This window comes from Bipolaris victoriae, assembly GCF_000527765.1.
Source record: "Bipolaris victoriae FI3 unplaced genomic scaffold scaffold_58, whole genome shotgun sequence".
Taxonomy (NCBI): Eukaryota; Fungi; Ascomycota; class Dothideomycetes; order Pleosporales; family Pleosporaceae; genus Bipolaris; species Bipolaris victoriae.
The window spans coordinates 110,340-132,756 of record NW_014575334.1 but is presented as its reverse complement, the minus strand read 5'-3'; the positions used below and the strand labels follow the sequence as shown (position 1 = coordinate 132,756).

The 22,417-nt window shown below is 49.9% G+C and overlaps 12 protein-coding genes across 12 annotated transcripts; 8 read left to right on the top strand and 4 right to left on the bottom strand.

Annotated features, from left to right (window-relative positions):
* Positions 1-222: 222 nt before the first annotated feature.
* COCVIDRAFT_102865 (hypothetical protein) lies at positions 223-1,931 on the top strand (the record flags this gene model as incomplete). The annotated part of the gene is made up of 2 exons (XM_014699748.1): positions 223-284; positions 338-1,931. 2 exons carry the CDS (start codon positions 223-225, stop codon positions 1,929-1,931), a joined length of 1,656 nt encoding a protein of 551 aa, XP_014555234.1.
* Positions 1,932-3,247: 1,316 nt separating this feature from the next.
* On the top strand, positions 3,248-3,525 carry COCVIDRAFT_39009 (hypothetical protein; the record flags this gene model as incomplete). The annotated part of the gene is made up of 2 exons (XM_014699747.1): positions 3,248-3,364; positions 3,424-3,525. 2 exons carry the CDS (start codon positions 3,248-3,250, stop codon positions 3,523-3,525), a joined length of 219 nt encoding a protein of 72 aa, XP_014555233.1.
* A 1,091-nt stretch (positions 3,526-4,616) lies between these two features.
* On the top strand, positions 4,617-4,993 carry COCVIDRAFT_39008 (hypothetical protein; the record flags this gene model as incomplete). Its single annotated transcript, XM_014699746.1, has 2 exons — positions 4,617-4,824; positions 4,857-4,993. The coding sequence occupies 2 exons, from the start codon at positions 4,617-4,619 to the stop codon at positions 4,991-4,993; spliced, it is 345 nt and encodes a 114-aa protein (XP_014555232.1).
* Positions 4,994-6,048: 1,055 nt separating this feature from the next.
* COCVIDRAFT_102941 (hypothetical protein) lies at positions 6,049-6,371 on the bottom strand (the record flags this gene model as incomplete). Its single annotated transcript, XM_014699745.1, has 2 exons — positions 6,049-6,100; positions 6,154-6,371. The coding sequence occupies 2 exons, from the start codon at positions 6,369-6,371 to the stop codon at positions 6,049-6,051; spliced, it is 270 nt and encodes an 89-aa protein (XP_014555231.1).
* Positions 6,372-8,924: 2,553 nt separating this feature from the next.
* On the top strand, positions 8,925-10,309 carry COCVIDRAFT_27851 (hypothetical protein; the record flags this gene model as incomplete). Its single annotated transcript, XM_014699744.1, has 4 exons — positions 8,925-8,940; positions 9,006-9,116; positions 9,172-9,244; positions 9,316-10,309. The coding sequence occupies 4 exons, from the start codon at positions 8,925-8,927 to the stop codon at positions 10,307-10,309; spliced, it is 1,194 nt and encodes a 397-aa protein (XP_014555230.1).
* A 148-nt stretch (positions 10,310-10,457) lies between these two features.
* Positions 10,458-12,032, bottom strand: COCVIDRAFT_39005 (hypothetical protein; the record flags this gene model as incomplete). The annotated part of the gene is made up of 2 exons (XM_014699743.1): positions 10,458-11,279; positions 11,373-12,032. 2 exons carry the CDS (start codon positions 12,030-12,032, stop codon positions 10,458-10,460), a joined length of 1,482 nt encoding a protein of 493 aa, XP_014555229.1.
* A 450-nt stretch (positions 12,033-12,482) lies between these two features.
* On the top strand, positions 12,483-14,416 carry COCVIDRAFT_27849 (hypothetical protein; the record flags this gene model as incomplete). The annotated part of the gene is made up of 2 exons (XM_014699742.1): positions 12,483-14,150; positions 14,216-14,416. The coding sequence occupies 2 exons, from the start codon at positions 12,483-12,485 to the stop codon at positions 14,414-14,416; spliced, it is 1,869 nt and encodes a 622-aa protein (XP_014555228.1).
* Positions 14,417-14,497: 81 nt separating this feature from the next.
* Positions 14,498-16,046, bottom strand: COCVIDRAFT_39003 (hypothetical protein; the record flags this gene model as incomplete). The annotated part of the gene is made up of 3 exons (XM_014699741.1): positions 14,498-15,481; positions 15,535-15,903; positions 15,960-16,046. The coding sequence occupies 3 exons, from the start codon at positions 16,044-16,046 to the stop codon at positions 14,498-14,500; spliced, it is 1,440 nt and encodes a 479-aa protein (XP_014555227.1).
* A 428-nt stretch (positions 16,047-16,474) lies between these two features.
* Positions 16,475-17,836, top strand: COCVIDRAFT_39002 (hypothetical protein; the record flags this gene model as incomplete). Its single annotated transcript, XM_014699740.1, has 1 exon — positions 16,475-17,836. One exon carries the CDS (start codon positions 16,475-16,477, stop codon positions 17,834-17,836), a length of 1,362 nt encoding a protein of 453 aa, XP_014555226.1.
* Positions 17,837-17,878: 42 nt separating this feature from the next.
* Positions 17,879-18,451, top strand: COCVIDRAFT_51697 (hypothetical protein; the record flags this gene model as incomplete). The annotated part of the gene is made up of 1 exon (XM_014699739.1): positions 17,879-18,451. A coding segment is annotated over one exon (573 nt), but the record flags the coding sequence as incomplete, so codon positions are not given.
* Positions 18,452-18,952: 501 nt separating this feature from the next.
* On the top strand, positions 18,953-19,753 carry COCVIDRAFT_39001 (hypothetical protein; the record flags this gene model as incomplete). Its single annotated transcript, XM_014699738.1, has 2 exons — positions 18,953-19,550; positions 19,650-19,753. The coding sequence occupies 2 exons, from the start codon at positions 18,953-18,955 to the stop codon at positions 19,751-19,753; spliced, it is 702 nt and encodes a 233-aa protein (XP_014555224.1).
* A 378-nt stretch (positions 19,754-20,131) lies between these two features.
* On the bottom strand, positions 20,132-22,135 carry COCVIDRAFT_27846 (hypothetical protein; the record flags this gene model as incomplete). The annotated part of the gene is made up of 6 exons (XM_014699737.1): positions 20,132-20,751; positions 20,807-21,067; positions 21,115-21,443; positions 21,500-21,783; positions 21,836-21,935; positions 21,987-22,135. 6 exons carry the CDS (start codon positions 22,133-22,135, stop codon positions 20,132-20,134), a joined length of 1,743 nt encoding a protein of 580 aa, XP_014555223.1.
* Positions 22,136-22,417: the final 282 nt, after the last annotated feature.

Genomic DNA, 22,417 nt, shown 5'->3' with positions numbered 1-22,417 from the left:
GAGCGTTCCCCGCCGTTTGAGTAAAAAGTGGGTTTGCGATGCGGATGGACTTGACTAGCATGGCTGCTTGTTTTCCTTCGGCAATGGTACCGATGAGATGAGGTACGTCGGATCCGCGCAGGATATATGGCTGCGTGGTATCCCACTGGTTTTTCTTCTTTTTGTTCCTGCGCGGACTCGATTCATACTGGGGCGATATACTCCCCCTTCCTTGGCTCAATCATGGATAAAATTCACCGGCTTAATGTTGTGCATCGCTATGAGAAGCGGAGTTTGCTTATAGCGTAAGTTCTGTTCTTCCCAGTATCACCTTGTATCTGCTAATCCGTGTCCCAAGGATCAATTGCATCGCTGGTCTTTCGATCCTGTTTTTTGGATATGACCAGGGTATGATGGGCGGCGTCAACACAGCATACGACTACTATACGCTCATGGGCTTTGGCCACAAAGGCCCTGATGGTGGCCCCGTGGTTGACGACACTCTCCTTCAAGGAGGCATCGTATCTGTGTATTATTTAGGGACACTGGTTGGGTGTCTAGTCGGAGGCTCGATCGGCGATCGCTTCGGGCGCATAAAGACCATATTCATTGGAGCTGCTATTGGAACAGTTGGCGCTGCATTGCAGTGCTCCGCTATGAATCACGTTTGGATGATTTGCGCGCGTCTGGTTAACGGCTGGGGAACCGGTATCCTGAACTCTATCATTCCTGTCTGGGCAACCGAAACAGCAGAGCACACATCCCGAGGTCAGTTCATTGCCATCGAGTTCACGCTGAATATCCTTGGTGTGGTCATTGCCTACTGGCTGGAATATGGCTGCTCATTCTACGGTGACGGTACATCGTCGTTCATCTGGCGCTTTCCCATCGCCTTCCAGATCCCTATGCTCCTCATCCTCATGGCTGCCGTCTTGTTCTTCCCTGAATCTCCTCGATGGCTGGTCAAGGTCGGACGAGAAGCCGAAGGACGTTACGTTTTGGCTCGTCTTCGAGGCGACACTGGAGAAGACAAGGTCAGGGCCGAAGCGGAATTCCAAGACATTGTTTCGTCGTGCGAACTCGAGCGCTCCAACTTCCGCAAGCAAAGCTACTTCCACATGCTATTCGGTATTGGCTCTGGAAAGCTACACACTGGCCGCCGCGTTCAGCTTGTTGTCTGGTTCCAGATTATGCAGGAGTGGATCGGTATTGCGGGTGTTACAGTGTACGCGCCCACAATCTTTGGAATTGCGGGTATGAGTCCAGAAAAGCGCCAGTGGATTGCTGGTCTCAACAATATCTTTTACATGTTTGCGACGCTCATCTGCGTCTTCACGCTGGACCGAATCGGACGACGCTGGACTTGCTACTGGGGCTCGGTAGGACAGGGAATCGCAATGGCACTTGCAGGCGGGTTCTCGTATCTCGGTCAAGAAGCGACAAAGAACGGCGAAGCGGGAAAAGCATCTTCGTATGGAAATGCGGCAGTGTCCATGGTCTTTCTCTTCACAGCCATATTCGGCGCCACATGGCTGACGGTTCCTTGGCTTTACCCCGCAGAGATCTTTCCGTTGGAGGTTCGAGCCAAGGGTAACGCGTGGGGTGTTGTTGGCTGGTCGATTGGCAATGGCTGGCTGACTCTGCTCTGCCCGGTCATGTTCAATGCTTTAGGCGAGAAGACGCTGTACATCTTCGCTGCATGCAACGCCATCACGATTCCCATGATTTGGGCACTGTACCCGGAAACGAATCAGCGCACGCTGGAAGAGATTGACCTTCTCTTTGCATCGGATAGCATCTGGAATTGGGAGGCGGAGAAGAACTTTGCGGCTCTGAAGGATCAACTGACATATGCGACGGCGCGGGCTTCAAAGGACGATATCGAGCAGCTTTCGCATCGGGGGTCGAGCGAGGTTCGGCGATCGAGTGTGCGTGGAGATATGAAGCTTTGAGTAGGTTGGTAGGAAACGGCTGTTTGGTTATCCGAGCAAGGAGTTCGGCCATGTGTGTTGGTGTGGAGATGGCTTACGTACTATGCATATCAAACGACAGCCCAAGCAGCACGATCAATCTGAAGATTTGCGCATCTCGTCATGATACGTTGTGTGACTTGAATTGTGCCAAGTGACTTGTTAATACGGTTCAGGGGCTGATGAGAGTATGGCATGGAAGTGAGAGTGGCAGGGTGTTGTGCCCATACGTCAGTTGTCCCACTGCTCCTGCCTGACCTGAATTCGCTACCGCAACCCGCACTCCATCTTGGTTCAGTTGAACACGTCTCCCCATAATCTTCCAATGTCCGACTTATTCAACTGATACATGCCAATCGCATCAACTTTGCATCCAATCATCTCCCAGACTCAATCACCTCGACGCTACAACGATGAAAAAGCTCTTGATACTGTTGGTTGCCATTATCTTTAGCTTTGATAAAATAAAAGAGAAGCAATACAACTGTATGCCGTGCCTATCCGCCACAAAAGACTGCATGCTGGTAGGTTCTTGTCCGGCCTTGAGTTAGGCTACAGCATTGGTCTCTTGATAGATGGTATGCTAATGGCCTCGCTTGCAATAGGTATGTGAAGGGGAACCTGATAGATGTTGGGCCCTATGCCAGGTCCGCACGTGCATGTACAACCCGCGCTGTCGGCACAAAGACTGCGAAATCAACATGCCCGAGTGTCGAAAGCAAATAGATGTGTTAGGCATGGACGAACACAACGACAAGGACGATTAACGAAGACTGTAAATTCTGCAACCCAAGCCACTAAAAGTGTTGTCACCAAACGTAGTAGTCAAAAAGGGCCAATCTGGGGATGATTGAGAATAGGAAGTGGTCATTTGGGTATTGGAGGGTTACATGAATGGCAGATGCATGCGAGGGCTGGTAGTCAATCATGGGCCACAAGATACATACTTAATAAGAGGATTGACGCTCGAAGCTATACGAAACACGGTCTTCATTTTTGACTCGAAGTTGCATGTGTTATGAGTGAATGAGTGAAAGGTGCTCCGGTGGCGGTTGAGCCATGACGACGTCAGAGTATGACTTTCACTCCTACCCGATTTGCTTTCTTGGCACCCGAGTCGCTCTGGCCTAGATTCTGCAGTCTGCAGTCCGTACCGTATATATATCCCCTCGCCTGCTGCTCCAATCTCTCCCCACCACTTGCGACAGCTACGAATACACATCCAAGTTACTCAACTCTTTGATCAAACTCCACTACGCTACTCAAACTTTCAACTTTCAAACAATTCAAACAACAAAATGAAGCTCTCTGCCATTTTCCTCGTCGTTCTTGCTTCGGTCGCCGCAGCTTCGGATAGTGAAGCCATGCCCAAGTCCTGCGATGATTGCAAGAAATATTTCGATGCATGCATGAAGGTGAGCATTAAACATGCAAAGCTCCCCCTTCTCCTTGGGCTCACTGACATACTGCGTAGAGCTGTTACTTTGGTGCCAACACCTGTCCTACCACTTGCGCCGTCGATACTTGCCGCGCCAGCTCCATCTGCAAGGAGCACTGCGACTTCAAGAAATGCTAAGGTAAGTGATGAAGTCACAATGATTTGGCTTTGAATTGAGACTAACAGTAGCATTTTGTAGTTTTCGACTCATTGTCTCTCCACATTCAGAACAGCCGCCTAGCAGATATGGATGGAACGTATACCGTGGACAAGTTCATGTGGATGACTGGCTGAATGGAGATTGGAGGTTGCCGGCTTACAGAGTTTACTGATGGATTTTGATGGAAGGTTGTTCACGACTGGTGAAAGGGGAGTAATACATGATGGATTCCTTTAGAAGGGAAATATAATCGATTTCATACAATGATACCTCTCTTCCTATGATCCTCTCATTGTTCCATCGATTGATGTTGATTTGCGACAACAAACATTAATGCCCCATTCTGCGCAATATGTAACTACGCCAGAGGATGTGTTTGCAACAAGGTTTTCTCACCGCACATGCTCACAAGCTCCACAATGGCCGTCACTCACCCCGGCTTATTCAAGCTTTTGCACTGACATAGTCCCTATCTTACTTGCCCGATTCTCGACTCAGTCATGAGAAACGGGTCTCTCTCACATACATGGCTGAACTCCAGATACAAGTTTCAAAAACACACGCCCATATACTCTCCTGTCCTGAGTTTAGGCACCCAATCCAGACGGCTAGTATTTGTTACCTGAACGCAAATCTGGTCCCCCACAACCGTTCATCTTGTGAAATCTAGGATACTTCTTGTATTACGGACATCCTCGATCATAGACTGTGCAAACATGCGTTTACCTTCCCCACCGCTATCGCATGCTCCCAACACTCACATGATTTTCTCTTTCACTGCAAATCCAGCTCCCACCCCCGCTCTCACACCGCAACTGTTGCCTGAACCTCCAGAGCCACCTTCACTCCGTCAGTCAACCCCTCCCGCACGTGCCCTCGCCCCCGAAGCAAGTGAGAGACCTCTCCCTCCACTCCAACCCCTTCCCATACTCTATAAACTGCCCCCACCACACCTCCAATCTCTCCTCAGCGCAAGCTTTACCAATCCTTTCAACCCAATCCAACACTCAAGATCTTCTCAACTTCAACCTTCTTACCACTTCAACTTCCAACTTCAACTTGATCAAAAATGAAGCTCAACACTATCTTCCTCGCTGCCATGGCCTCTTTCGTTCTCGCCGGCCCCCTCGCGGTCCCGGACGACGTCCCTGCCCTCATCGCCGAGCCTGAGCGCGCTCCCGTCAACACCGAGGCCACCGGCACTGAGGCCATCAACGCAGCTCCTGCCCGCGACTGCCGCCAGTGCGATGATTTCTACCGCAAGTGCATGGGCGTAAGTTTGCTTTCCTTTCCCACTTCCCCCAAGAAGATGATAAGATGCTAACGATTGAATGGTCTACTTGGTGCTGGTACGATCCCATGGCCTGCTCAAAGACTTGCAACCTCGATACTTGTCGCAAGTTTAACAAGGCTTGCACTCCCTGTGGCTACACTGATAGGTGCTAAACGCCAAACCGCGCATCTTCTCTGGTCTAGATGGGTGATTCAAGATGAGAGATGGGCGGACTATCATGATGGTGGGTTCTGACGGGGTATGATGGAGGAGGATGGGACATAGGGATGGAGATTCATGGTGCACACCTACTTTGAGAAGTGGTGCGATTTCAGAGAGAGACGTGGATCTGAGGAATACTTTTGCTGGGCTCGAGGGCGGCAGGTAGCTTAGGTCCATGAATGCATTTTCTCTTCTCTATGAGGTGATTTACTTTGATTCTCTGTGGTGCAGAGTGATATTGAGCTTATCAGTTATCAATTGATTTGACGACTTCAAAAGAAACGATGTGGCAGTAGGTTCGAGGTTGAAGTAAACTCTTACTAACAATAGCACAAGATGCTGTGGCGTTCAGCCATACCAGGTAGGGCATAGCGCCTTGCCTAATTCAACACCATCATCAATTCCGCTGCACTGTACTGCCTTGTTCCATTATCTTGCACTGTGTACTCAGTTTCCAAAAAAAAAGAATCCCAGCTCCTGTTTTTCAAGCAAAATTTCTGCAATATCATTTCGACGCAACACCGATTGCTACAATATGTGAACCAACACCTTCAGCATGATTCATTCTGTCATTGTGCAGGATATTACGTCGCAGACTCCAAATGGTCCATCGCTCCACTTTTGGTCTTACCGACGACTAGCGATGAAATAGTGCATAATTACACCGATTCCCTTGCCTCTCTTCCCAGCGTCGTGCAGATGATCACTTTGAGCTCAACTTTACATTGGCGTGTCCTACTGAGGTTACATTGTGCCGAGAGTCAAAGCGGAACATGTTATTGTCTAATTCGTGGATGATGTCTCGCACGTGGCATGAGCAAGGTATGTAAGCAGAGAGAAAGTTTACATTCTGATAATGATGGATTATTACAACAGTCAACTTAACAGATGACATATAGTGTTCTCCGCCAAGACAGGGACCCTGCAGAATGGAATAGCATGGACACCATTCTTTTTATAGCTATTTGCGGAGTGATCGCCAGCAGGGTTATGATATCTGGTAACCCTAGGTCCCGCGGTTTGGCTGTTCTCCACTGCAAGTCCACGCTTGTCCGACCCTGAACATTGTTAGAATATGAGTTTCTTGATGCGCATGTAGAAAGAAACATACTTGAGGCAAAACTTTTCCTGTATGGAGATGAGCTCATTTGTCGTTGCGTGTAGGCAGAAAATCGAGCATGGGTCCCCATTCTGCACACAACGGTCGATGAAGACCGAGCAACTCTGTTCAGAAGGTGGATTAGATGGATCAGGACCAGGTGCAGAAGCCACCCCCTGAGCAGATACAAGAGTCGCGGAGAGCGCGAGTATGGAGATGATGAAACGCATGGTTGAAGTGTGGTGAGTTTTGAAAGAGATGGAAGAACTGTGGTCGTGGGAATACCAAGAGTGGGAGGTCAAGAGGACTTTAAATGCACAGCGGAAATAATGTAAAAAGACATGCATCATACCACATCGTATAAGAGCTTACATCACGCAATCATAATCTATAATTAGCACATAAGAGCCAAGACGGTGCCGAGGGTTTGAACACGAGAACTTTGTTATGTCATTACTAGGCAATCTTACTTGCCCCGCACGGGCGACATGTCTACGGGCAGATGGTAAGATTACGAGTTGTTGTTAGTAACACAAAGTTCTGACAGTCAACCCAAATGATGTTTTTTCCCACTTCTGCTTGTCCAAATCCGTATCACCACCAAGAGACAGCAGAGTAGGAACAGTCAGACACTGAGAGACTGAACTCGCTCGTTGGATTGCGACGATACCCTCATCTCTAGCTGTCTAGTTGCAGGTCCCATCACTTGCTTTGTCAGAAGATTGCACCCAAAACTCCATGGAGACGACTTACCGTGAACAAGTTCCCGTCACATAAGTCTTAATACCGCGACAGTACTTTGTGCAGGTACGCAAATTTTCACTACATGGATCCACAACCATGCATTCAGCAGACGCCAGGGCCACGAAGAGGGTGATGATTGGAACAACAAAACGCATCTTGACGCGAAGTAGAACTATGACGAAGGTTGGACAGATTTGACAGATTGAACGGAACGAAGGAAGATTGGACAAGGAATGCTGGTACAGTAGTATACAAGAAAAACTATTTGGTGGATTTCCAATTCTTAAATATACTCACAAAAAAGGGCCCATGAAATTAAGCTTACATTAGAGCTTACTTTGAAGTAAGCAGTACGTGTTGAATATATTGATGCCCAAGTCGGCACTGGAAACATGCCGAAACCTGAAATTCAAGAAACGCTCGAGTCCGGTTAGCGGATAATGATTTTCCACACGGCACGGGCCAGAAAGAGACTTTGATGAGTCGCTCTGTCGAGCCTTGAGCATGACTGTACATGCCGCTCGGGCTTGGCAAAGACGGGATCATGAGGCGGTAAAGGTATACGCCGTCTTACATGGCTGATACACATGTTTGATCGGTGCTATAGTAAGATGTTTGTTTGTTATCGGTTAAGCTTATATTCCAGCACTATCATCCAAACACAACCTTTGCGAGAGGGAAATGGCACAATAAAAACCATGAACAACTTGATATCAGGTTGAGGAGCCGGTGATCAATGATGTGTTTTAGATTGTCGACATTTGTATACCTTTCGTGGTTATCTGATCTAGCTCAACCATTGGGATGAATGATCTATCTATCTGATCAAGAATTCATATTGCTATCTTGTCGGATTCTCGAATACAAAGGCTCGATTGCTCCAAGGCCATCTGCGGCGAAACAATCTCTCGCCATTTAGACGCATTTGAAACTTTTTCCGCTTCTAAGAATTACGGTCAGAAATACAGTCAAAATGCACGAGGGAAGAATAAGAAATGTACTTTTTGCATATACCAGTTTTCGTGTATACCTGCCCGGTCTCTTCGTTGATGCAGGTCTGGCTACAGCTTTGCCGTTCACCAATACAGTCGGTTGGGCCGGTGCACTCGGCAGATGCGAGGGCAGCATAGAGCGCGATGATGGAAATGATAAAACGCATGGTTGTCTGATACGGGAGAACAGGAAGTGGATGGATGTTAAGTTTAAATACATGGCCAATGTATACATGCTATGGTTGTAGGCCAGAATTATGTATGCGGGCCATTACGAATGGTGCAACATGGATTGGGGTAGGAAGTAAGCACTATACTCTACTACATACTGTAGTTTTATCAAGATTGCTGAAAACAGCTTAATATCTCTCTCTAATAAATTAAAACAAAGTGATCTACAGAAGACCCTGGTTATTATCTCCAGCGTCTCTATATACAAAGTCTTTGCTAGAAACCACAGGAGTAGATGCGATATTGTCTTCGAGCTTACTTGAGAAAAAGAGCAATCTCACAGTGACATACATTCCGCTGGCAGTACGATAAAGAGATATCCAGGCATGATATCAATGCACGTACTAAAACAGCTTTGAAACGCGAGAAGGGAAGTGCTCATATATTCTAGGTCAGCAATGTAACTAACAGGATATGGATAAAGTTTATACACAGTTTGCAGAGAGCACACGGGCGGTGGTGCTGACACCTACTTAATCACTGAAACGAGTGACGTCCACGTCAAAGGGGACTAGTGCAGGGTGACACGTGACAGACCCGCCTGGACTGCCACATGGCAAGCGCGCGCCGAAGCAGCCGAGGCCCCAAGGATGCGCGCGACAACGATGCCATGTCCACACCGTTACCGGCTCCGCATGTCATCGCATCATGCCCGCCGCCCATCCGCCGTCCACCGCTCAATATTGTCTACATTCTCTGCTGCTTTGGCCCGGCTAATTTATTCGTGCATGCGGTGCTCAGATACGCCCGTACAAGCTCCTGTTCCCGATCAATGCCACGCTCCCCACGTGTGGGGGCGCGCCGTTCACCCTAGCAATGTCAGACTCGGTTGGTATGTGCTTGCATCTGTCTCGCCTCAAGGTTTGGATATAGAAGTGTTGACATGGAGAAACACAGATCGAGTCTTTAGCCATGCGCTCAACACTGTCAACAAGATCCGTACTGGATCGCAGAAGCCGCCGTCGGCGATACGGCTGCGGCTGTATGGACTGTACAAGCAGGCCATGGGTACGTTGCGATCGAAACTCTAATAGTAACAACGACGATGACTAACACATTGCAGAGGGCGATGTCGATGGCATAATGGACTGTCCACGAGGGAACGATGACCAGAGCCAGCGAGCGCGAGAGAAGTGGTATGTTGGGCACGCGACATATGGCATTCTTCTTGGCCGATAATATCAGCGCATAACTAACAACACCCCAGGGATGCATGGAAACAGCAAAACGGTCTCTCGCGCACAGAGGCAAAGCGCCGCTACATCACCACCCTGATTGATACCATGCACAAGTATGCTTCGCCCTCCCCAGACTCGAGGGAACTCGTCGCCGAGTTGGAATTTGTCTGGGACCAAGTAAAGTCCAATGTGCCCTCGTCATCATCATCTTCGCCCTTGCGACACTCCGACCACATCCAGTCTGGTTACTCACAGCATGAGTTGGGTGAGAGTCGGCGCGCAGCCATGGAAATGAGCGCGCCCCTCAGACGGAACGACGAAACACCAACAAGAGAGGCAGTGCGAGATATGCCGCTACGAGTCAAATCGCCCATCTCACAATCCGAGGAAAATCTCGAAGAAGAGGAGGCGGAAATCGATCGCGGCGAAATATTCGTCGACGCCCCAGATTCGCAATACAATCCGACATCCTACCCAGACGAAAATCACGAAAACGACGATACCAACAACCTAGAAGACGCCGGCGTCCAAACCGACCTCCAGAACCTCATGCGCGCCGAACCCATCCCCATTCAGACGCCGACTCCCGCCCCAAAATCCAGAGGCATGGCTGTCCTCGGAAAACCAATACAAATGCCCATCCCGGGTTTCAGCAGCACCCCCGGTCCGAACAACGCAGCCAAGGAATCCGCTGCCGACCAGAAATGGCGCAAGCGCGTCGAGCAATCCCTCATGAAGATGACGGCCGAAGTAGCCGCGTTACGAGAACAGCTAGAAGCACGTCGCCTATTTGCGCATTCGGCTCACTACCGACTGTTCAGAGGCATTTGGCGATGGGTCTGGGCGTGCTTCAAGCACGTGGTTGTTGATGCGGTTGTTCTAGGCATAGTGTTGTTATGGATGCGGAGAAAGAAAGACAAGAGGCTTGAAAGTACGATTCGTGAGGTGCTGGGGGATGCGCTGGCAAAGTTGGGGAGAGGCGGGGCTAGGATACCGTTTCTGGGAGGCAGGAAAGAAGCGTGATATCGATAGACGACAACGAATGTTGTATGAGTATGTGTGAAGGAGCGAGATAGTCACGCGGATAGTCAGTTTACAGAGTAGCCCTACATAAGGGTGTCGATACATCGCTTTACAATACTACTAGTAATGACACACCGGCTTGTCCTTATCACCAACTAAACTCCCCAATCCCCCCATTCCAACACGACCACAACTCCACCCCTCCACTCTCCTCTCCCTCTCCCTCCACAAACTTCAACGACCGAATACTTTCCCACCCGCCCTTTCCCTTCTTCCCCACCTTCCCCTCGCACTTAATCTCCCTGACCATCTTGCCTGTATACAAGTTACTAACCCGAATCGCCGTCCCAGTCGCAAGATCCTGCGCTGCGGCCAACAACCCCAACCGCGGATGAACCGCGATATCCAAATCGAGTTCCTCGCGATTCGCATGTTCGAACACGAGAAGCGGAGTCGACACCGCCTTACGATTTCCATGCGTGTACTTCCTTCGTTTAGGGAAATTCTGGTGATGCTGGTTGTTGGATTTTGGTAGCTGGCGGGGAGATCGCAAATCGTATAGACAGAGCGAGTCTTCGAGACCGGAGCATACGAGGCGGGAAGCGTCGTCTGCGCGTTTGAGGTTGGAGATCGGGTACGGGTGCGATAGGATGTGGCTTGATCCCCCGGAGCGGGTGTCATAGAGGCGGATGGAGCCGTCGCGGGAGCCGAGGGCGAGGGTGGTGTAGGAGAGCCAGTCTAGGGCTAGGATGTCGGAGGAGAGGGGTTTGAGGGCGAGGGTTGAGTCCCAGGTTCCGCATTGGGAGCGGGTGAAGAGGAGGAGAGAGGAAGAGGCTGCGACGGCTAGATGCTCGGTTTGGGATGCTGCGATTGTGGTGGGGATGGTCGGGGGTGCGTTGAAGGATGTAGGTCGCGCGCTGGCGGTCCATATGGCAGTACAATCTCTAGGTGTAAATTTCTGGCCTACGTACTATAGGTTGAGAGAGGTCAGATATGATTTATGGCTTGATGACCAACTCGTGGAAATTGATGAGAGATAGGTTTGCATGTCTGATACACTTACTGGCTGGTCGCGCTCTGGGTCACTGAGCCACACTTCAGGAGGTCGATCAGAACCGTATGTCGTTACAGCCAGGGCGCCAGTAGCTGGAAGATAGGTCAAGGATGATGCTGTCGACGTAGTACGTGTCACTTCATCCCATGGGTGAAAAGCATATGGGCTGGCAAGTAATGGGTCGTAGTAATCGCTAGGATCTGTTTCCATGGCTGGTGGATCATCTTTTGTACGTATGCGCTGCATATTGACGCTATTGGATCCTTGAACTGCATATATTGTGCGAGAGACTGGGTCTCTGTCGAAAACCCGTATTGATGCATGGCAGGGTCGTCTACTAATGACCTGTTTGGGCCGAGTGTTGATTCCGAAAGCACAAACATCTGTCCAGAGATTGTTGAAATAATATGACCGCCGCTTAGAGCCAAGCTCTCTCTCGATGCTAGTCTGGATGATGCTGTTTGGGTTTCGTCTAACAACTCTTTCTTTCCGAATTTTACTAGATCGAGCAGCAGCGGCTTTTTGTATCTTCTCTTTGCGTTCCTCTTTTCTAATATTTTCAGCCGAGTACCTGAGGTCTAAGCCACGTGCTGCGTTCTGGCTCTGGATCTTGAAATATTTCTTCTTCTCTGGATCCCAGTAAAATCCTGGAATCAGCTGGCCGTTCATCCTGGGATTCTGGAATGGAAACAGGAAGGGGTTCCTGAGTCACAGTAGGGTTTACGGGTGTATGCTGAAGTGTCCGAGAAAGGTTGAGATAGTAAGATGCAGTACGTCTGCAGAAGTCGGAACGCGTACAGCCTGTGAACGTGATGATTGGCTGGAAAAGTGGCGACGGCAGTTTATTCAAACACGAGTCAGTAAGTATCCGGTAGTGCGCTATCGATAAGGACCTCCGAGGCATGACGCCACTGCTCCATCGAATTCACATCACTTTGAAATGCGCCTCTACATGCCGCCACCCTCCCTCATTCCCTTGCACTCCTATAACATTTGAAAACCCCTTAGCAGCGTATGTTTCGCCTCTCTTCTACGCTGCGACCTACACGGAAAACCCTTTCGTCGACCAAGTCCACTCTGAGAAATTTGTCAAATACGCCCGCACGACTAAACCAGGTCATGGCGCATTTGGATATTCCGCAGACGGAGAATGGCTCCTCTAGCGAGCTTCATACGCTGCATTCTATCCCAAAGTCTAATGTGTTCACCTCCAATCTTCCCGCGGATTCCGAATTTCCTACACCCAAGGCTTCTCACGATGCGCCCCGCGAGAAATTGGGACCGCGCATGGTCAAGGGAGCGTTGTATACATATGTGCGCCCTGATCCCGAAGGAGAGGCAGAATTACTAGCAGTCAGCCAACGTGCGCTTCAAGATATTGGTTTGAAGGAAGAGGAGGCCAAGACGGATGATTTCAAAGATGTTGTGGCGGGTAAGAAAATCCTGACATGGGATGAAAAAAACCCAGATGAAGGCATATACCCATGGGCTCAGTGCTACGGCGGCTACCAGTTCGGGCAATGGGCTGGCCAGCTTGGGGATGGACGTGCCATATCATTGTTCGAGTCCACTAACCCTGCGACGGGCACACGCTACGAGATACAACTCAAAGGTGCTGGCAGGACACCATACTCGCGTTTTGCTGACGGGCGAGCGGTTCTTCGCTCTTCCATTCGAGAGTTTGTCGTCTCCGAGTATTTGAATGCAATTGGGATCCCGAGTACAAGGGCTTTGTCCTTGACACTGAACAAGGGAAGTAAAATTATGCGCGAACGAATTGAGCCTGGTGCGATTGTTGCGCGATTTGCACAAAGTTGGATTCGTTTTGGAACCTTTGACCTGCAACGGATTCGTGGAGACCGTAAGACACTGCGAACGTTGGCAGATTACACTGCTGAGCATGTCTATGGCGGGTGGGATAAGCTGCCATCTAAGTTGCCTGTAGGTGATGCCAAAGAAGTCCACATGCAAACGCACGATGGCGTTGCAAAAGATGTGGTTGAAGGTGAGGGCGAAACAGCAGAAAATCGTTATGTTCGTTTGTACCGCGCCATCCTCCGCCGCAATGCGGAAACCGTCGCCAAATGGCAGGCATATGGCTTCATGAACGGCGTTCTCAACACCGACAACACATCTATCCTCGGCCTCTCCATCGACTTTGGCCCCTTTGCCTTCCTCGATACATTCGACCCGACATACACGCCGAACCACGACGACCACATGCTCCGCTACAGCTACCGTAACCAACCCACTATTATCTGGTGGAACCTGGTTCGCCTCGGCGAAGCCCTAGGTGAACTCTTCGGCGCAGGAAACTACGTCGACGACGAGACCTTTGTCGAAAAAGGTGTAACAGAAGAGCAAGCACCAGGCCTCGTCAAATGCGCCGAATCAGCAATCGACCGCGCAGGTGAAGAATACAAAGCTGTCTTCCTAGCAGAGTACCGCCGTCTAATGACGCTGCGCCTCGGTCTCAAGACGCAAAAGGAGTCAGACTTCGACGTTCTCATGTCTGAACTGCTGGATTGTCTTGAAGCTTACGAGTTGGATTTCCATCATGCGTTTAGGAGACTGGGCGATATTCGACTTGCGGATGTTGATGCGGAAGATAAGAGGATAGATGCTGCAGGTCGGTTTTTCCGCAGCGATGCCGCGCCCAGACGCGAGAGCGAGGGTAGAGAGAGGATTGCGAAGTGGCTTGATAAGTGGGCGGAACGCGTCAGGGAAGATTGGGGCGAGGGAAAAGATGAGGACAGGAAGGCGGCGATGGATGCTGTTAACCCAAAGGTATGATTGACTTCCCCCTTTCGTTCTCCAAGTTGGAACCGTCAAGCTAACTGGTTGATGTATAGTTTGTTCCCCGCTCTTGGATCCTGGATGAACTCATTGAGCGAGTCGAGAAGAAGCACGAACGCGATATCTTGCCGCAGGTTATGAAGTTGGTGCTCAATCCCTTCCAGGAAGAATGGAAGTGGAATTCAGACGAGGAAGAGAGATTTTGCGGAGATGTGCCAAAGTACAGGGGAATGATGCAATGTAGTTGTAGTTCCTAGACTTGAGACTCGATTTTTCTCAAGAGAGCCTCGATCATCTAATATCAATGGTATCAAACAAGTTTAAACAGTAAAAAGAATCTAGTCCACACCTCCAACCAGATACTCGCCCACCTCTACATTCACCGTCCGCCCCAACGCCCTCGCATACTCCCACCCAAAATTCACTCTCCACCTCGCCCCGGGCTCTAACGCATCATTCGTGCCTGCGCTTCCCGCGCGAACAAGCAAGCGCATACTCGTTAGCGTAGCAATCTGTGTGTACAAATCTGCCACTTGAGGCACCGTCCCATCGAGTAGTGCGCGGAAGATAGCTAGCAAGCGGTCTAGCGTGAACGGGCTGGGGGTCAAGAGGTGTCGACTAATTTTCCGATGCTTGGAACCGGTGCGTTTACCGGTGACGCTGAAAGAGGCGGCGGTAGGGGCGCGGCGCTTGTTCTTGCGCTTATCTGTATGTTTCATAAAGTAGGTTACATCTGTGCGGGGTGGGTTGTAGGAGGCGAGGTATGCGGCGATGAGGATGTGGGTTGTAAAGTAAGGGAGGGTGTGAGCGGTCATGTTTGCGAGTTTCTTTTTACTGGGCGTGGCGGGGGTTACGGTGTCGTTGGTTACAGGGTCAGCGGTGCTGGGGGCAACAACGATGCGATCCAGGACTGAATCTTCGAGTTGGAAGAGGTGGCGCCGGTTTACCATTAAGCGGGAGAAGTCGCGCGTGCCGAATTGGCCTGATATTATGGGCTCGACAAAAGGCCACCATAGGCGCATGGCACAATTTTTGAAGCTGACCAAGTCTCTGCCTGTGTGTTTGGCGAGAGAGTCGTATACGGCTTGTAGGAAGCGGCCCCAGAGCCATGCATCATCCTCAACAGCAAGATCTGGGGTATAGTCGGGAAACTGTTCGAGAGACGGTGGGTCGAGGAAGATTTTTGGCGGGCTTGCACCTAAGATGGCGATAAGGTCGGTGCGTGAGTAAGTTGGGAAATGGAGGAATAAGGTTGAGGAAGAGTGGAGGACGGAAGGCGCAAGTGGTAGGGTTGTTGAGAGGATAATGGAGAGATTGGGTATCTTTGAGAATTATTAGTAAAGCATCTTTCAAGTAGATACAGCCAGAGACATGCCGATTCTCCCAGTCGTCCCAGTGCAGCGATCAATGTTCCTCCCCCTTCACGCAGCTTGTCCATGGCATCTAGCACTAGGACAAATTTCCCTCTTCCCTCCAGTAGTTTTCCCATGTTCACACATAGCGCGCTTAGGTTCTCTGTTCGCGCATATGGTCTCCTATCCGTCTTCTCGTCGTGGAACTCGTCAAGAGCATCGAGAGTAGATGCGACGATGCGCTCGACAAGATGGCGCGTGGTGATGCATTCGCGGACGTTGATGATGACATGGCATAAGCGTGACAGGTGAAAGAAGGAGCGCAGGATGGATGATTTGCCCGTTGCTGTCAGGCCGTGTATGTTGAGCAAGGGTGGAGATGGGAGATGGGCCTGTTATTGATTATCAACACAATGAATGTATACTGAAGGCTAGAAGTGCGTCCTACACTATAGAGAGCGGCAAGATGCTGTATTTGGTGATGGCGACATTGGAACTCGGCATCCAGCTGCGTAATGATTTCGTCGGGCAACATTGTCGCGATGAGTGGTTGTTGAAGCCAAAGTGCCAGGGTGGGACGGGATGCCGCCGTCGCGCTACATCGACGCTAAACGCGACTGCACGTGCGCCGCGGATGGAATAGTCACGACGCCAAGCCTCTTACTATCTTCCTTGTAACATCTCCTTTGTACCAACAACTAACACCCTTTTTTGTCAAAATCTGCATCTGTCCAGGCACCACACACATGATTTTGCTCACCTGGCCATGTATGCAGTCATTTGACATGACGGCATGTGGCTTACCTATCCATGAGCATCACTGCCTACTGCCTCCAGCTGCGGGGGCGCAGCATCAGCCTGACGTCCTTCCTTGAATCCGTCCCTCATCTTCTGTCTCTGTAGAATACCTCTCAGCACATCTCTAAGCATATCTCTTAGTATTTCATGATTTTTTAGACTCCTATGGATACAGCTGCCAGCCTTATCGCAATTGCGACACTCTGCGAGAAACTCATCAAGTACATTAACGCCACCCGTGCGGCCAAGGATGACAGGCAACGCCTTCGCTCACAGATACGGGCATGCAGCCATATCATCCTTCAACTCAAAGACGAAGCCGAGGACTCTGAAAACTCTGAGGATAGCGAGGAATGGGCCAAGTCAATGCAGTTACTGTCCAGTCCACTCCATCGCCTTCATGAGGCTCTGAGCGTAGCAGCTCAGGCTCTTTCCCCTCGGGACAGCGCCATAGAGAAACTGAAATGGCCTTTCAAGGAACAAGATGTACGGAAACTAATAGACGCTGTAAGATGTGAGATGGACTTATTGTCCTTGGCTCTGGACAGAAATTCAACACGGCTGCTGCAAAAGATCAGTCTTCACTCCCAACACAACGAGCAGCTACTTTTGGAGTTGAAAGCCGCGCTGGGGACTCGAGATGTTGACCATCAGTTTGCTCTTGAAAACGTCGCAAAAAAACTCGGGAGACTTGAGATGGGCCAGCATGGCGTCCAAGGACAAGTTCAGCAGCTGCACGAACGCCACGACTTAGAGGAAGCCATACAGAAGCGACAGTCCATCCTTGATTGGCTAACTCCTATTGATCATGAATCTCAACAGCGCGACGCCATTCGTTCACGACAAGCTGGAACCGGCCGATGGCTGCTAAATTCACAACAGTATCAAGACTGGCTCGCTGGAAAGCATCGTACATTGTTCTGCCCAGGAATACCGGGCGCAGGAAAGACGGTTCTGGCTTCCATAATCAATGAGGATCTGAAGCACCGATTCCATGTTGACCCCCAAATTGGCCTTGCCCATCTGTTTTTTGACTACCGTCGCCAGGATCAGCAGTCATTAGAGGTTCTCCTTTCTGGCTTGCTGAAACAGCTTGTTGCACAACAGCTACCATTACCTAAACAAGTGGAAGCTTTCTACACAACTCACCGACAGAAGTACTCTGGTCGGGTCAGTACAGTCGTGCCGACCTTGGAAGTAGTGATTGCGAGCTTCTCAAAGGTCTTCATTGTACTAGACGCTGTTGATGAATGTCTGGCCCCCGAACAAAATTGTACAGACTTCTTATGTGTCATACAAGAGTTGCAGGAAAGGCATAAGCTCCAACTCCTCGCCACATCACGTGTTATTCCGGAGGTCACCGAGCGATTTACGGATGCTTCCATATTACAAATCCAAGCAGATGCTCAAGATGTTCGAAAGTACCTCACTCAACAAGTACATCGACTTCCAGGCTTCGTACGAAAAGATGTAGAACTGCAAAATGAGGTAATCTCCAGCATCGTTGAAGCGGTGCAAGGGATGTGAGTTAGTCCTTAGTCGTGTCAGACGTTATTCTAACTATATAGGTTCCTCCTTGCCAAGCTTCACTTGGACTCTATGCTTGGGAAAAGGTCCGTAAAAGCACTACGAAATTTACTCCATAGTCTCGCAACGGGATCAAAGGCCTACGATGCTGCATACGAAGATGCGATGCTCAGAATTGAAGGGCAAATTGATGATCAAAGAGAGCTGGCAAAGGAAGCATTGGCCTTTCTCACCTGCACTAAGCACCGCTTTTCAAAGCTAGATTTGGAGATGGCACTCGGTGCAGAGTTTGATAACCCAAACATCGATCCGGACAACTTTCCAGACATAGATGACATCGTAACTGCGTGCGCTGGACTTGTTACAATCAACGATGAGAGCGACACTGTCGGGTTAGCCCATTATACCACACAGGAATACCTTGAACGAACACAGCAACGCTGGTTTCCACATGCGCAGGCCCTCATCACAAATGCATGTCTCTCCTATCTCTCATTTCCCTCCTCTCCACTCAGTCAAGATGATTGGGCTGTTGGCTTGGGTGAAACTTGGGCAAGTCACGATTGGTGTACCTACAGCGTGAAGAATTGGGGTCATCATGCTAGCCAAGTCCCCGATAGTCATGGAAGGGTCATGGCAGTCCTCAACCAAGCAACAGATTCAAGGTCCAGTATCGGCTTTTTGTATCACGAGCTTACAGGCAATTGGATTTTGTGGCCGCACATCGAAATAGACGAGTCTTTACTGGAAGGCTTGCATCTGGCAGCCTATTTTGGTCTTGAGGCGGCCTTTGTTGCATTGCTGAAGCAGGCAGTGGATCAGTCTTTAGAATTCAACGGAAAGGATCCATCGCTAACAACTGCATTGGCGATTGCAACTTACTATGGCCACGAAGCAATCGTCAGACAGCTGCTACTACACGGTGTCTCGATCGAACCTTCGATTCACTCGCCGCATTCTAATGGCTCAGCTACTGTCATGCATCTCGCTGCAATGAGAGGACACAGTATCGTTCTCAAGCTGTTCCTAGATCACGGCGCCGATGTCAATCTGCGCAATTTGGAGGGCAAGACTGCTTTGCACTTTGCAGTCGCTTGTGGTAGTGTCCCAGCTACAATGGTCTTGCTTGAGGCGCAAGCTAACGTTAATATCTGTGATGAGTGGGGCCAGACTCCATTGCATAAGGCAGCGGCAAACAAAAGTGGAAATCTTGCAATCGTCCAGCAGCTGATCAAGCATGGAGCCGCAATTGACCTGTGTGACGATGGAGGAGATACAGTTCTACATCATGCACTTACTGGAGGCAGTATTCTTTGTATAAAACTGCTGGTCGAGGCGCAAACGGATGTAAACGCTGCTAACATTCAAGGAATGACTCCATTACACCGTGCGGCGGCAAGAGATGACGCCACGATTCTCAAATGTCTTCTTGATCTCGGCGCATCTGTCGAACAAACTACCAAGACCGGATTCACAGTGCTGATGTCGGCTTGCTTGCTAGGGTCTCATTTTCAGGAAAAATTGGAAATCCTCCTCGCAGCCGGAGCGGATCTGCACGCGCTAGACTGTTACAACCACTCTGTACTGGTTTGGGCTATGTATCTTGAACCGAGGCCGGATCTCCTGCGGTTCTTACTTGAGCAGGGCGCGGATCCTAAATTGGGTGTATCCCCCTTATCATATGCTGTGTCACAGCTTGCCGAAGATAAGACTGGTACTTTTCCATCACGACAAGATTCGGTTGGCGGATCCATTAACTCTTTGGAGTCTGGTGGGTATGACTCGGATCGGACCTTTGCAGGCCATACTGTAGAGAATTTTGAAGGAATCAACAAACAGGCTAAAGAAGAATGGCTGGTTCGGAAGCGAAATTGGGAGGCGTGTATTCAGATACTCAAAGAGTCTGGCGCAGAATGAAGTCTAGCGTGGACGCAGGATTATACCCAAGTGTTTCTTTCTATCACATATTTCACTATCTTCTTTTCTTTACTTTTCGCATCTTCTCTTACCTAGCCATGTATACGAGAAGCTAGTCAATCAATACAATCCTTACTCAAAAACAATCTTTGTAACTTCAACAACAGTGACTAGAAGAGAAAATCACTTTTCACGTATCCCCTTCTTACCTCTAAGTAAATTTTGCAAGTGAACATGATTTACTGAGAGAATTGATGAACAAGGTACCTCGATAAACAGCAGCAGTTATCGCGCAAGCAAGATACATAATTCCATAGCTGCGATAAATCGACATTACCACCACATCATCCGGCTCAAGGTACTTCGAAAACCCCTCCTTCACACCCCCTTCCCATCCTTGCCCTCCTCCCTCTCACTCTCAATCTCAACACTCGCCTCTACCCTCTCGGTCATAAGATGTTTAACCCCCCTCATAGCAACCACCGCAACAGTCGCCAGCGCCACAAAAGGCACTATACTCCAAAACGCCAGTCGATAAGCTCGCGCATAAGACCAGTGACTTGCATTCCACGCTGCCGCAATAATCGCTTCGTTAGCTCCAGGTACAGCACTCGCCTTAAACGACGATGCAGATTTGCCCTTCATAGCAGCCAGAAGCGTGGGTACGGAGGAAGCGGGCAAGCCGGCAGCTGTGGCCGCAGATCCAACGTCGCGGGCTAGATGCGAGGCTATACGTGAATTCACGATTGCGTAAATGACAGCGGTGCCGAAAGAGCCGCCGATGGCGCGAGCAGAGAAGGCGAGACCGGTTGCTGTGGAGAGGAAGGCGTGGGGCGCGGTGTACTGGATGCATGCGACGAGGAGGGTCAAGGGGCCTGCGCAGCCGATGCCGGTGAGGGCTGTGAAGACGATTTGGAGGGTGCCCCAGGAGGGTTTTATGAAGGCGAAGCATATGGATGCTATGAGCATTATGAAGAAAGTTACGGCTAAGGGTGTTTCTATAGGTTGATTAGTTGGAGGAAGATTGGAGAGAGTAAGGCGGGAGAGACGGACTTAGGTCTTTGAATTTGGTGGCCCACCATGTTACAGCTAGGGAAGTGAAGATGGAAGCGATTTTGTAGGAGAGTTGGCGGATTGCGATGTTCCAGGAGTCGTCTTCGAAACCGAGATTGAGGATGACTTGTGGGGTTACGGCGTTGATGGCGGAGTAGTAGATCCAACCTTCAATTGTGAAGGCGAAGGTTGAGAGCCAGAAGTTGGGGCCGGTGGAGAAGAAGACGTGGGCGACTATGCCGTCTGATCTTCCTTTCCATTCTGAGTGTGTTAATGGGGTTTCTTTGAGGCTATTGGGGAGACTGTACCGTAGAGACAAAAAGCTATAAAGAGAACGATTCCACATGTCAAGTTTGCACATACATGCGGGTCGCTCCATCGATATGCGCCACCTGCCCAGTTGAGAGCAAGGAGCATTAGAGTGGCAGCGGCAACGAGCAAAAAGGATCCGATAGGATCGCATGCCCATGCCCATTCCTTGAAGCGCATTCGCGGGTAGTCTGTTCTTTTCTTAGGCCAATAGAACGCGAAAAGACCTAGTGATGTGATGCCATGGAGTGCGACCTGGATCCAGAAGATGTATCGCCAGCCGGAAGCGCTGAGGTTTGTGACGGCTCCCGCTGCTAAACTACCAACACTACAAGTTCGTTAGTGACAAAGGCCGTTGCAATTAGATGATGAAGTTCAACGTACGTGCCTCCCATCACACCTGCAACACCGGCAAGTCCGTTGGCCAAAGCGCGGTACTTCAAAGGGAGGATTTCAGAGGGAATGGATTGGACGATGGAGATTGTGGCAAGCGTAGTGCCAATGAGGATACCACCACCAATCAACATGGACATGCTGGTGGCTTTCGCACAAATGATGGCACCAACGCATGCTATCAGAGGTGGTATAGTGGCGAATAGTTTGCGATCAAGGACGTCTGATAGACGGCCGACGGGTGGCGAAAGGACTGATTGCATGAGCAGCGGGCCCTTGTTTCGATTAATCATTCACTCGGTAGTATTGATATTTGGTGGAACGTACTTGAATGATCCAGCTAGCAATTGCGGGTTCGCCCAGCTCGCGAATGATGAAGGATAGGACGGAACCTGCAGCTACAACGACAAAGACCTGAGACATGACTCTGGGTTGAACGTAAGACTACTTTCCGGCTGGTTGAGAGTATACGACATACGCAAAGCAACAGCAGAAAACAACAACCCATGATCGCCAAGAGAGGTTGACATGCTTGACGTCCTCGTTTGCCTCTTGGTCAATGGGCACAATGTGTGCGGTGCGGCTATGGGCAACCTCGACCCGAGTGGTTTCTGTTTTATCATCCATAGCTGCTCACTTGGAATTGCGAAACGATAGAATGAGGAGGGTAAGGAAAAGAAAGACCATTCCGCATGGTTGTGGATGTGCTGCAGCAGGACTAGACTGTCTACGGGCATGCCTTAGGCAGGCTGTCATGTGGGCGAGTGCTACGGGCGTTTTCCCCCACGGCCTTGCATATCGGCAAACGACAACGGCTGGGGTAACAGGATGGTTAATAGTCGTCTGGGTGACATTTGCCGCATTTTGGGGAAAGCTGCATGCGGGGGTCCGTATTGGGGGAAGATTGGC